At 31.1% G+C, this 14,260-nt stretch overlaps 1 protein-coding gene across 3 annotated transcripts in view; it reads left to right on the top strand.

The window, feature by feature from the left end:
- The window catches only part of LOC109603874 (homeobox protein OTX2), a 170,845-nt gene extending 165,109 nt beyond the window's left edge, over nucleotides 1–5,736 (top strand). For all 3 annotated transcript variants that reach the window (XM_049963047.1, XM_049963048.1, XM_020020382.2), the window contains exon 4: nucleotides 3,550–5,736. In XM_049963047.1, coding sequence (XP_049819004.1) covers nucleotides 3,550–4,197 — 648 coding nt within the window. In that variant the 3' untranslated portion in view covers nucleotides 4,198–5,736. The remainder of the gene's footprint in view (nucleotides 1–3,549) is intronic.
- The last annotated feature ends 8,524 nt before the right edge of the window (nucleotides 5,737–14,260 follow it).

Here is a 14,260-nt window from a genome sequence, read left to right as displayed (position 1 = left end):
AAATGTATTTAAGTCTCTAAAATTACCATTTCTTTTTCAATTCCTCTTCTCTACCATAATTGTCAACATATTTTAATATTTTTTTATTTCTGTAGTAATTAAACAAACAAAAGAAGGATATTACAGGATAGTTGAAGCAATTATAGCTTAAATATTATTTTATGATACTTTCTGAGGTAAACATTTCCATATTATTTCTATAGTAACTAGACAAATTGAGAGGAACAGTATAGAAAATGTATTTAAGTCTCTAAAATTACCATTCTTTTTCAATTCCTCTTCTCTACCATAATTGTCAACATATTTTAATATTTTTTTATTTCTGTAGTAACTAAACAAACAAAAGAAGGATATTACAGGATAGTTGAAGCAATTATAGCTTAAACATTATTTTATGATACTTTCTGAGGTAAACATTTCCATATTATTTCTATAGTAACTGGACAAATTGAGAGGAACGGTATAGAAAATGTATTTTAGTCTCTAAAATTACCATTTCTTTTTCAATTCCTCTTCTCTACAATAATTATCAACATATATTAATATTTTTTTATTTCTGTAGTAACTAAACAAACAAAAGAAGGATATTACAGGATAGTTGAAGCAATTATAGCTTAAACATTATTTTATGATACTTTCTGAGGTAAACATTTTCATATTATTTCTATAGTAACTAGACAAATAGAGAGGAACAGTATAGAAAATGTATTTAAGTCTCTAAAATTACCATTCCTTTTTCAATTCCTCTTCTCTACCATAATTGTCAACATATATTAATATTTTTTTGTTTCTGTAGTAACTAAACAAATAAAAGAAAGATATTATAGGATAGTTGAAGCAATTATAGCTTTAACATTATTTTATGATACTTTCTGAGGTAAACATTTCCATATTATTTCTATAGTAACTGGACAAATTGAGAGGAACGGTATAGAAAATGTATTTTAGTCTCTAAAATTACCATTTCTTTTTCAATTCCTCTTCTCTACAATAATTATCAACATATATTAATATTTTTTTATTTCTGTAGTAACTAAACAAACAAAAGAAGGATATTACAGGATAGTTGAAGCAATTATAGCTTAAACATTATTTTATGATACTTTCTGAGGTAAACATTTTCATATTATTTCTATAGTAACTAGACAAATAGAGAGTAACAGTATAGAAAATGTATTTAAGTCTCTAAAATTACCATTTCTTTTTCAATTCCTCTTCTCTACAATAATTGTCAACATATATTAATATTTTTTATTTCTGTAGTAACTAAACAAATAAAAAAAGGATATTACAGGATAGTTGAAGCAATTATAGCTTAAACATTATTTTATGATACTTTCTGAGGTAAACATTTCCATATTATTTCTATAGTAACTAGAAAAATTGAGAGGAACAGTATAGAAAATGTATTTAAGTCTCTAAAATTACCATTTCTTTTTCAATTCCTCTTCTCTACCATAATTGTCAACATATTTTAATATTTTTTTATTTCTGTAGTAACTAAACAAACAAAAGAAGGATATTACAGGATAGTTGAAGCAATTATAGCTTAAACATTATTTTATGATACTTTCTGAGGTAAACATTTTCATATTATTTCTATAGTAACTGGACAAATAGAGAGAAACAGTATAGAAAATGTATTTAAGTCTCTAAAATTACCATTCCTTTTTCAATTCCTCTTCTCTACCATAATTGTCAACATATTTTAATATTTTTTTATTTCTGTAGTAATTAAACAAACAAAAGAAGGATATTACAGGATAGTTGAAGCAATTATAGCTTAAACATTATTTTATGATACTTTCTGAAGTAAACATTTCCATATTATTTGTATAGTAACTGGACAAATTGAGAGGAACAGTATAGAAAATGTATTTTAGTCTCTAAAATTACCATTTCTTTTTCAGTTCCTCTTCTCTACAATAATTGTCAACATATATTAATATTTTTTTTATTTCTGTAGTAACTAAACAAATAAAAAAAGGATATTTCTGGATAGTTGAAGCAATTGTAGCTTAAACATTATTTTATGATAATTTCTGAGATAAACATTTCCATATTATTTCTATAGTAACTAGAAAAATAGAGAGGAACAGTACTTTCTGAGGTAAACATTTCCTATTTATTTCTATAGTATCTAGACAAATAAAAAGGATCAGTATAGAAAATGTATTTTAACTCTCTGAAAATAGCATTTCCTTTTCAATTCCTTTTCTTTACAAAAAGAACTATACTGCAAAAATTATCTTATTTTCTGAACTTACCATTTCTTTTTCATTTTTATTTTATATGGAAATATCTTTGTATTTCTATGGTAACAATACGAATAAATTAAGGAGTACAGTGCAGGATAAATGTAGTAAATCCAGTCCATTCCGTAAAGTTTCCCGTTTTCGTCAGATCATTAGCGAACCCTTTCGGGCCAGTCGGGTGCCGCAACATTAGGTAAATCTAACTACAACGTGCCGGACAAACAGCAGATGTGCCCCATGAAAAGACTAACCAGGCGTCAAATTGAATCATTATCGGGCCCGGGTCGAAAACACACCGCCCCTTCTATTTGCTACCATTGTGCCCGACACGACCACAAATAATGACTGCGAAAGCGTTGCTGGAAATGTAACATATGCGATGTGCTACACCGAGATTCGATTCTATTCATTGAAGGGGGCCCACAAAGAAAAACAAACATTGGCGTTTTCGATAGTGATATACGAGAAATTCGGTTTACCTAAATGTGTCAATGTTTGACAACACAATTTTATACAACACCCCTTAACAATTGATACTTTGCTAAGGATGTTTCAGCATCTTTACCCATGAAATTCTTGTTGTTCACTTCACCTTATAAGAAGTTTCAGGCCAAATTTTGTGTCTGTAACATGTTTATTAGGGCCCTTTTGGCTTTATAAATGAGTTAATATTCTTAATTTATCAGTTTTAAGTTAGGAAGTTAACTTTTAAAGTAAAATTTATGTCATAGAAACGTGAAGTATAAAAAGAAGTAATCTTTGGATCATTAAAAATATAAATATTACATAAGGTAAAAACGTTGGAGTCGTGAAAAAAACGTTGCAAAAACCTCGATGGCTGTTACATTTATTCGGATGGTAAAAAGGATGACAACAAAGGGAGTTTCCCCATTTGATCCTCCGCACCAATCTGTACGGGACGCAATTTAACTGTATATATTTTATTCAGTGGGGCCTCACAATAGGTAGAATGCAACGAGGGGGCAGTTTTCCATTAGTCCACCGGATTAACTGGGGTTGTTCCGTAAACTACACTCCGCCTATTGCCTTTATAAACCTCTCGCATACCTATAAAACATCTATTATCACCCCGTAGACGGATGGGGAGCAAATCTGACGGAAACCGATAGGGAAAAATTGGTTACGACAACTGTTACCATTGGCGGTTAAATCCCATCGATGCGGCGCCCTTTGTATGGCATTAAAATCGATCATCTATTCATAATTTTGATGAAAAAAAGTTTCACAATGGCTGCGAATATCAGAGGTACTGATGATGGCTTCTTCGTTTCAGGTCTGGTTCAAGAACCGTCGTGCCAAGTGCCGCCAACAGGCCCAGCAGCAGCAAAACCAGAACAAACAGAGTCCCCGAGGGCAAAAGGTGAAGGCCAGCAAACCATCCCCGGTGTCGCGTCCACCGCCGGTCTCCCAAATACCCCCCTCGTCGACGACGATCCCCACCCCCAGCACCTCCAGCTCGCCGCCGGTGAACGTGAAGAAGGAGTCCCCGAACGCCGTGGCCGGCCACACCTACAGATCGAACGGCAACCTGACCCCGCTGGGCAGCAACAACTCCAGCGTGATCACCACGCCAAGCCCCCCAATCACCCCCAGCAGCGGGCACGGCTTCCCGTACCAGCACGAGGCCAGCTACAACGGCTTCAACTGGCACGGGAACGGGCACAACACCTCGCCCCACTACTCCTACCACCCGAACCACAACAACTACAACTCCGCGTACTACTCCCAGATGGACTACTTCAACCAGAGCGCCCAAAACCAGATCCAGATACCCAACCACGTGCACACGAACGGGTCGTACCAGATGGCGGGTTACTCGGGCATGGGCATGTCGGCGGCCTCCACCCACCAGAGCTTCAGCCCCAGACATCCCACGCATCCCTCCGACTGCAGTCTGGACTACATGAATCAAATGGTCTAGTTCCATGCGGTTGAAGGTAACCTGAAGTACAATTGTGATGTATTCTTAAGATATTGTTTGTACATATCTGCATGAAGTAATATCGACGAGGCAATCTGGTTACAAAACAAAATTAAAAAAATAAAATAATAGTACAAATTCATGAACAATTGCAACTAGTTCTGGTACTCAGTTGGGGGGTGGTACTGACACTTTACTTGCCTGGTGCAATGTTGCAATAAAAAATGACAAAAGAATGGCACACTTTTAATTGTTTATAATTTAGTCTTCCACTAAAATATAAAATTGAAATTTAATTTCTTTTCCGTCATTATTATTAACATTTATTGAACAATACAATTGGGGTGGTCAAAAAATCAGATTGTTTTCCAAGTTTGTTTGTGCGTGCAATTTATTCACTTGTTTTTTAGTGTACATATACCTATTTATTATTTATCTCTTGTGCTGTACATACAAAAAATTTTAACTGACGACTAAAAATACAGGTGAAGTATATTTTATTTAAGATATTACTTCTTGCCACACTGTATATATTTTATATTCGTTTCTTTTATACATATATATAGAATCCAGGTAATTTTAATTCTTTTAATATTTACCTGTATGTATATAAACGATATTGCTAGAGCCTAAGTTGTTAGGCATAATTAAATAAGATAAGAATAGTGTGAATTTATGTAAGGGCCAATCAAAGCCGGACACACTTTTATTATAAATAAAAACATGTTATTAGTTTTCGGCCTTGATTACACATGTAAAATTTGATTAAGACATTTTAGAAATTTTATTTAATTGTCAATGTGTTTTGTGATAAAATTAAACGATGTTATATATATTTAAATAGTTTTTATTCAGTACCCACACTAATTTACAATTTAGGTTGTGTTGTAGTCCATCCAAAAATAGCTTATTTATCCTCTTTTTCAATATTTACAAAGCCCTTACATAATTATAAATTTAGAACAAAATGTTATGGAAATATATGAAAAGTGGTGTTGTAATTAAATTGAAAACGTTCATTTCTCAGACATCGGTTTACAAACATCCATTTTAAAAGTATAGAAAATTCCTCGCACTCATTTTCAGATAATTTGCTTGAGCTGAACTGGGACTTAACCTCACTTTTAAGCGCCATCTTGGCCGCCATTTTCTAACCTTAAATAAATTGTGTTCAGCAAATTACCTCAAAACAATTTCAAGAGGAATTTTCCATATTATAATTGTAAACTGGTGAAAGCAGCGTCCTCAGGAATAGTTAACTTCAAATTGTATTCGGGACAAATTACCGTAATCAAGCTAAACGAAATTTTGTCACTTTTGTAAATTTTTTGAACCTGTGATGCATACAACTTTTCTGTATTTGGGTTTGTGTTAATTTTATTCGATGTATAACATAGTATACAGACGGAGAAAGTGCGAATCCCTCCGTTAGGTTAAATATTTTGTGAATATAGATTTTTTACTGTAAGGAACTCGCACTTTGTACGGACAACTTACAATTAAATAAAATTAATAAATAAGCAATACAACATTATATAATTTTAGTTTTTTTGACTTCATCTCCAAAAACAATTAAAAGCACCATAAACCATAAGTAATTCAGGTAAGTATAATAAAATAACCAGTAAGTAACACTAATTAAATTAAAAACGTTAATTTTTTAGACATTAGTTTACAAATATTAACTTTAAAAGTATACAACATGTCTCGTAATAATTTTCAGATAATTTGTTTGTGCTGAACCGACTTAACCTCACTTTTAAAGGCATAAGAAGCGTCTCCATCTTTGTCGCCATTTTCTCTGAAGCTCTTCAACTTTAAATAAATTATAAATCAATAAAATTAATGTTTTTCATGTTCAGCAAGTTACTTAGTAAAAGCAGCACCCTCAGTGCTTTATTGGTGATTATTTTGTCTAATAAAATATCTTAAAATATTAAGTAATAGAATCTAATTTGATTTGAAAGACTGTTACAATGTTTTCGTTTTTTAATTCGTCCCCCAAACAATTAAAAGCACCATATACCATAAGTAATTCAGGTAAGTACAATAAAATATCCAATAAGTAAAAGTAACGTTCATTTCTCAGACATGAGTTTACAAACATCAACTTTTAAAATATAGAACAGTCTCGTACTCATTTTCAGATAATTGACTTGTGCTGAACTGCGACTTAACCTCACTTTTATGGGCATAAGAAGCGTCTCTTTGTCGCCATTTTCTCTGAGGATCTCCAACTTTAAATAAATTATAAATCAATAAAATTAATGTTTTTCATGTTCAGCAAATTGCTTAGTAAAAGCAGAGCCCCCAAACCTTAATTGGTGATTATTTTATTTAATAAAATATTTTAAAATATTAAGTAAAGGTCAATGTTTATTTCTAATTTGATTTGGAAGACTGTCACAATGTTTTCGTTTTTTTACTTCATCCCCAAAACATTTAAAAGTACCATAAACCATAAATAATTCAGATGAGTACAACAAAATAACCAATAAGTGTGCTGAACTCTAACTTAACCTCACTTTTAAGGGCATAAGATTCATCTCCATCTTTGTCTCCATTTTCTCTGAAACTCTTCAACTTTAGACAAATTATAAATCTATAAAATTTTCATGTTCAGGAAATTACTTAGTAAAAGCAGTGCCCTCAGTCCTTAACTGGTGATTATTTTGTTTAATAAAATATCTTAAAATATTCAGAGTTCTAATTTGATTTGAAAGACTGTCATAATGTCAAATCTACTATTGCTTATTAGAAACTTTCAATTTGTGTATAATATGCCTAAATTCAAACTTGTTAAAGAGATTAATTCATGAATATTAATAAATTTCAAGTTAACTTTAATTCAAAAGCTTTCTGAATATTTTCCTATTATTAATCAAGTCTCCTGACAAGAAGTAGAATGAAAAGAAAGTTATAAAGGAAAAGTTTTATATTAATTTTACTTGCCAAATCAATAGTAAGTTTCCTGCGAATGAATTTAATGCCGTAATTATATTTATAAGGGCTGTAAAAACTAATTTCATGGCCGGTATCAGGGAAAAGTTATTTCCACGCCGAAAAACATGACAAAGACGCAGGAGAAGCCCGCCATCAAAATAAGCCTTTGAGTAGATACCTCGTCAAGAAGAGTGGGTACATTAAAAGCACATTATTACCACCACGTTATTAACTTGTACATTATTTGCACGTCCCTTTGTTCGCCCCCCGCATCATCAATAACAAATTGCCGTGCAGATAATAACCGCAAGAATCCCGATAAGTGTTTGTTTAAGCAAAGTGCCTTTCACGTACCCATCCTGCATCCTGCTGCGGTGCGCCCTCCCGCCGCCGTCCACCGAAATTCGCATGAGGCCGCACTGCGAAAACGTTTCGCCGCCCTCAATAGGCACACGTGTCCGGAACGTGCCTTTTGTGCTGCTAAATTAATTTCGGGACCATTTTCGCCGTACTTGCCGGTTTCCTATTTCCGTTGGTCGATTATTTATGAAGCTTTTAATGCTGCTCGTGCTATTGTCGTCTGAAAGCTGAACGTTTCAGTTTTCGGGGGCGTTTTGTACGTGAAACTGTTATTTTGTTGATTGAAAGCACCAAGTGGTTGATTACAGATATTGATGAAGATTTGTTACTCAAGTTTTTAATCATTTAAGTGATTCTGCTCATCCACAACAAATTGGTGTCATATTCTTTGCAATTTAAAGTTTAAGTTTGAAGATCACCAAAATAAACTTTAATGAATTCTATGGAAACATAATGAAGTATCAAATTATTTAAGTATTTTTACCCATCTTCAAAATACACATTTTAATGGAGACTTGTTAATGAACTTCTTAATAATTTAGGTATTTTTACTCTTCAGTTAAATGTTCATGTGGCATTTCACACAATTTATAAAGGATGCAATTGTCTTGAGTTTGAAGATCACCAAAATAAACTTTAATGTGTTCCATGAAAACATAATGAAGTCTCAAATTATTTAAATATTTTTACCCATCTTCAAAATACACATTTTAATGAAGACTTGTTAATGAACTTCTTAATAATTTAGGTATTTCTACTCTTCAGTAAAATGTTCATGTGCCATTTCTCACAATTTATAAAGGATGCAATTGTCTGAAGTTTGAAGATCACCAAAATAAACTTTAATGTGTTCTACGAAAACATAATGAAGTAACAAATTATTTAAGTATTTTTACCCATCCTCAAAATGCGAATCTTAATGAAGACTTGTTAATGAACTTCTTAATAATTTAGGTATTTCTACTCTTCAGTAAAATGTGCATGTGCCATTTCTCATAATTTATAAAGGATGCAATTGTCTGAAGTTTGAATATCACCAAAATAAACTTTAATGAGTTCTATGGAAACATAATGAAGTATCAAATTATTTAAGTATTTTTACCCATCTTCAAAATACACATTTTAATGGAGACTTGTTAATGAACTTCTTAATAATTTAGGTATTTTTACTCTTCAGTAAAATGTGCATGTGCCATTTCTCATAATTTATAAAGGATGCAATTGTCTGAAGTTTGAATATCACCAAAATAAACTTTAATGAGTTCTATGGAAACATAATGAAGTATCAAATTATTTAAGTATTTTTACCCATCTTCAAAATACACATTTTAATGGAGACTTGTTAATGAACTTCTTAATAATTTAGGTATTTTTACTCTTCAGTAAAATGTGCATGTGCCATTTCTCATAATTTATAAAGGATGCAATTGTCTGAAGTTTGAATATCACCAAAATAAACTTTAATGAGTTCTATGGAAACATAATGAAGTATCAAATTATTTAAGTATTTTTACCCATCTTCAAAATACACATTTTAATGGAGACTTGTTAATGAACTTCTTAATAATTTAGGTATTTTTACTCTTCAGTAAAATGTTCATGTGCCATTTCACACAATTTATAAAGGATGCAATTGTCTTAAGTTTGAAGATCACCAAAATAAACTTTAATGTGTTCTATGAAATTATTTAAGTATTTTTATCCATCTTCAAAATACAGATATTAATGAAGATTTGAAGACTTTTTAATAATTTAGGTATATCTAGTCTCTGTTAAAAAATGTGCATGTGTTATTTTATCTTCAGACAATGGAATGTAATGTTGCTTCTCACTCTTTCTCATTTACATAGGACTAAATTCTCATTCATATATGAAGAGAAAAATTAACATTTGTTATTCTAAAATTATCCTCTAATAATATTTGAATGAATAAAATTCTAATTTCAAAAGATATAGGTACCAAAAAAGCAAAATCCTTTTACTTTATTTGCACATCAATTCGACGACACCACTTCTAACCACCGGCAAATTCCATAAAACTTAACCAAACACCCCTTAACCGTGCAACCGCCAATCCATCAGCTATCATACAAATTGAATAGCAGAAGAGTCCAATCGCAAGAGCAGCACGTGTCGGGCTAATGAACGGGTCACGTGCCTCTAATCTGATGCCTGATCTGTTGTCTGGTTCTCAGCACGTGTCGCCGCCTCCGTCCGCACAATTGAAAGTGTAACCTTACGGAGGCGGCCAATGTGTGTCTGGGGTGGTCAGATAGGGGGTTTGGCGCGTGCAATTCGATACCGGCCTAATTAGAACTTCATTTGTGGGTCACTACTTCCTGATAAGAGACCAATTATGGTGGTGGAGGGTGAGAACATGTTCCACTTTTTTTCTGTGTTGGTGTCTTCTTCAATTTAAGGTGCATACTTTTCTCCTAAATGGTGTTAATCGATGAAGCAGTTAATCAACCACCAAATTATGTGTTCAGCATGTTATTATATAGCACACATCAATTAATACTTAATCCTTAACTTGATTAATACCCAATTATGTAGATCATTGACTGTTACATGTGATTGGAGTTAATAATTTATTGCACACAACCATATTAACTTTATTAGGGTCATTTACTTAATTTTTTTGAGCTCAGCTGTAAAACATGATTGACAGTCATCCCCCCAAGAACTAGGATCAGCTTTGATGGGGATTACTTGAGCCTAAATAATATATTATTCGTTTTATTGAAGATGTAGTGAGAATAAAAGATAATGAATTGTAAATTTTGAGTAGATATGTGAATGTACCAAAGTTAAGAGCGTCGCAGAAATTTCTCGTGTTAAACCGTAAATTGCCTCGGACGTCCCTTGGAAATCCAGACCGCAGACTAAAAATAAAGCAAAGGAAGAAGGCCACGGGCTGAAAGAGCACAGCACACACAAACTGTATCGATCAGGTTTTTCCTGTAGTGTGTGGTGTGCGATGCACGGGGCCGGAGGTAGTTGGTTCTGGATGAGATTAGTGTCAAAATGCAAAGAGCAAAATCCTGTCCTATGTGGAAAGGAGGCGGTGACTGCCACGAAAGGCCACATTCGATTATGGCCAACTTGACACTTACCAGTGAGACTGAGAGTATTACTGGAACGAGTCCGCATTATTATCAACGTGTGTGGCTGCCTTCAATACGAAGATTATCCACTTATTTCCTTTATCGAATTTATTTATCAATCCACTTGATACATGCTAATTAATTCATAGTTATCCCGGATTATGGGACGCACTTTGTGACAACAAAAAATCCCAGGGGGTAAAAATCCAATTTTTAAAAATGTTCCATACTTTTGTCCACCATTGTAAGTACTATTTATAATTTTATAACAAATTCTAAGAAAATTTTAAATTAATTGAATAATTAATTAAAATTTATTTAAGAAATTGCTTAATTAATAATTATTCAATTAATTAAAAATTTTCTACAAATTGGTTAAAAAATTACAAATAGTACTTACAGTGGTGGACAAAAGTATGGAACATTTTTAAAAGGTGAATTTTTACTTCCTGGGATTTTTCATATCTGTTATAATGATGTTAAACAAATTTGCTAATTTGTGTTTACCTATTCTGTACTTAAAAAATACCAAGCAGTGATAGAGGCCAAAGATTTCGCACAAAATATTGAAATATTTGAACATTAACATAATATTCCATACATTTCTCCATCAATAATTATTTTAAAAAAGTAAACAAGCATTAGAACATGTAAAGGATCATAGGTCCTGTGCACGTAAACTTGAAAGAGTCCAACATCGGCCCATTATGTCCACAACAATGAAGGCAATGAATGGGAATCGTTCATAGAGTTGTTTACATTATTTGCGTGAAGAGTGATTTTAATATTTCTTTGAAGGTATTTACTGGCAAAGCCCGAATGATAAAGCAAGCCCAGCCCCAGGTCAAAGCCGCAATCATTAGGTAAAAGCCATGAAATCACGGGCTGTACATGCAAAATAAAAGATCTGTAGGGGGGACGCCATAGGTATAGGTAGTAGAAGTAGCTCCAACAAAAAATTAATCCCCGGGGCATTCTGCAATACCCCCTCGGATGGAAAGTATCTAACGTAATTAATTCTTGGAACGCGGCGTGGATGCTTTTCTTATTTTCTGTTGTTCTCTTATCTCGTTCCTATTAAACTGGTGGGGTGGGTAAATTAAATTAAATGAAACGGCAAAGAAATTAAGCCGAATAACGTCAAGGTAGCTGAATTATTTTTTGAACGACTCAAATGAGCTGAGATACTTAATTTAATGTCTTTAAATTTTAAAAAAGAAAAGTACTGTTTTCTTTTGAAGTGGAGCAATAAGGACAATTAACTATAGTGACAAAATGAAATAAATAAAAAGTAGGAAAAATTACAACATCCATGATAGAATTCAGCATCATCATAAAATATTAATTAACTATGATAACATATTTAACAATATACGTTTGCTTAAAGAAAGATACTATACTTAGTATATCGCCAATGTTTTGAATGATTAGGCTGTTAATGATAGAAATAAAAGAAGTTTTCAGTATAAACAATAAAATCAAATTATAATAGGCTAAACTCTGATGAAAAAATATTTTTACATGAGCACTTTTAAGAAGAAGATAACAGAGTATTATTAATCTTTGGAAAGTACTTATTATTCTTATGTAAATAAATACAATATCCAAGCAATTTGTATTAATTTTTTCAATCATTTAAGGAGCTCAAATACTTAGTTAATATCTTTAAATTATAAAAAGTGCTATTTTCTTCAGAGATGATTCAACAAGGAAGATGGTCCATTGTGGACTAAGAAGGTAAATACAAAAGTAACTAGGCAAAATTGGTAAAAAATATATCTGAAGAGGATTTCTATTTAAGATTTAGTCCAGCAAAAATTACAACACTCTTGATAGAATTCAACATCATCATAAAATATTAAATAACTATGATAACATATTTAACAATATATGTTTGCTTAAAGAAAGATACTATACTTAGTATATGGCCAATGTTTTGAATGATTAGGCTGTTAATGATAGAAATAAAAAAGTTTTCAATATAAATAATAAAAACAAATTATAATAGGCTAAACTCTGATGAAAAAATATTTTTACATAAGCAATTTTAAGAAGAAGATAACAGAGTATTATTAATCTTTGGAAAGTAGTTATTATTCTTATGTCTAGAATTACAATATCCAAGAAATTTGTATTATTTTTTTCAATCATTTAAGAAGTACAAATACTTAGTTAAACATCTTTAAATTATAAAAAGTGCTATTTTTTTCAGAGATGATTCAACAAGGAAGATGATCCATTGTGGCCTAAGAAGGTAAATACAAAAGTAACTAGGCAAAATTGGTAAAAAATATATCTGAAGAGGATTTCTATTTAAGATTTAGTCCAGCAAAAATTACAACACTCTTGATAGAATTCAACATCATCATAAAATATTAAATAACTATGATAACATATTTAACAATATATGTTTGCTTAAAGAAAGATACTATACTTAGTATATCGCCAATGTTTTGAATGATTAGGCTGATAATGATAGAAATAAATGAAGTTTTCAATATAAATAATAAAAACAAATTATAATAGGCTAAACTCTGATGAAAAAATATTTTTACATGAGCACTTTTAAGAAGAAGATAACAGAGTATTATTAATCTTTGGAAAGTACTTATTATTCTTATGCCAATATATATAATATCCAAGAAATTTGTATTATTTTTTTCAATCATTTAAGAAGTACAAATACTTAGTTAAACATCTTTAAATTATAAAAAGTGCTATTTTTTTCAGAGATGATTCAGCAAGGAAGATGATCCATTGTGGCTTAAGAAGGTAAACACAAAAGTAACTAGACAAAATTGACAAAAAATATATTTGAAGAGGATTTCTATTTAAGATTCAGTTCAGCAAAAATTACAACATCCATGATAGAATTCAGCATCATCATAAAATATTGAATAACTATGATAACATATTTAACAATATACGTTTGCTTAAAGAAAGATACTATACTTAGTATATCGCCAATGTTTTGAATGATTGGGCTGTTAATGATAGAAATAAAAGAAGTTTTCAATATAAATAATAAAAACAAATTATAATAGGCTAAACTCTGATGAAAAAATATTTTTACATGAGCACTTTTAAGAAGAAGATAACAGAGTATTATTAATCTTTGGAAAGTACTTATTATTCTTATGTCAATATATATAATATCCAAGAAATTTGTATTATTTTTTTCAATCATTTAAGAAGTACAAATACTTAGTTAAACATCTTTAAATTATATAATGTGCCATTTTCTTCAGAGATGATTCAACAAGGAAGATGATCCATTGTGGCCTAAGAAGGTAAATACAAAAGTAACTAGATAAAATTGACAAAAAAGTATATCTGAAGAGGATTTCTATTTAAGATTTAGTCCAGCAAAAATTACAACATCCATGATAGAATTCAGCATCATCATAAAATATTGAATAACTATGATAACATATTTAACAATATACGTTTGCTTAAAGAAAGATACTATACTTAGTATATCGCCAATGTTTTGAATGATTAGGCTGTTAATGATAGAAATAAAAGAAGTTTTCAATATAAATAATAAAAACAAATTATAATAGGCTAAACTCTGATGAAAAAATATTTTTACATGAGCACTTTTAAGAAGAAGATAACAGAGTATTATTAATCTTTGGAAAGTACTTATTATT

This window comes from Aethina tumida, chromosome 2 (genome assembly GCF_024364675.1).
Source record: "Aethina tumida isolate Nest 87 chromosome 2, icAetTumi1.1, whole genome shotgun sequence".
Lineage (NCBI taxonomy): Eukaryota > Metazoa > Arthropoda > Insecta > Coleoptera > Nitidulidae > Aethina > Aethina tumida.
The sequence above is the reverse complement of the archived record's forward strand: the minus strand, read 5'-3'. Positions and strand labels throughout refer to the sequence as shown.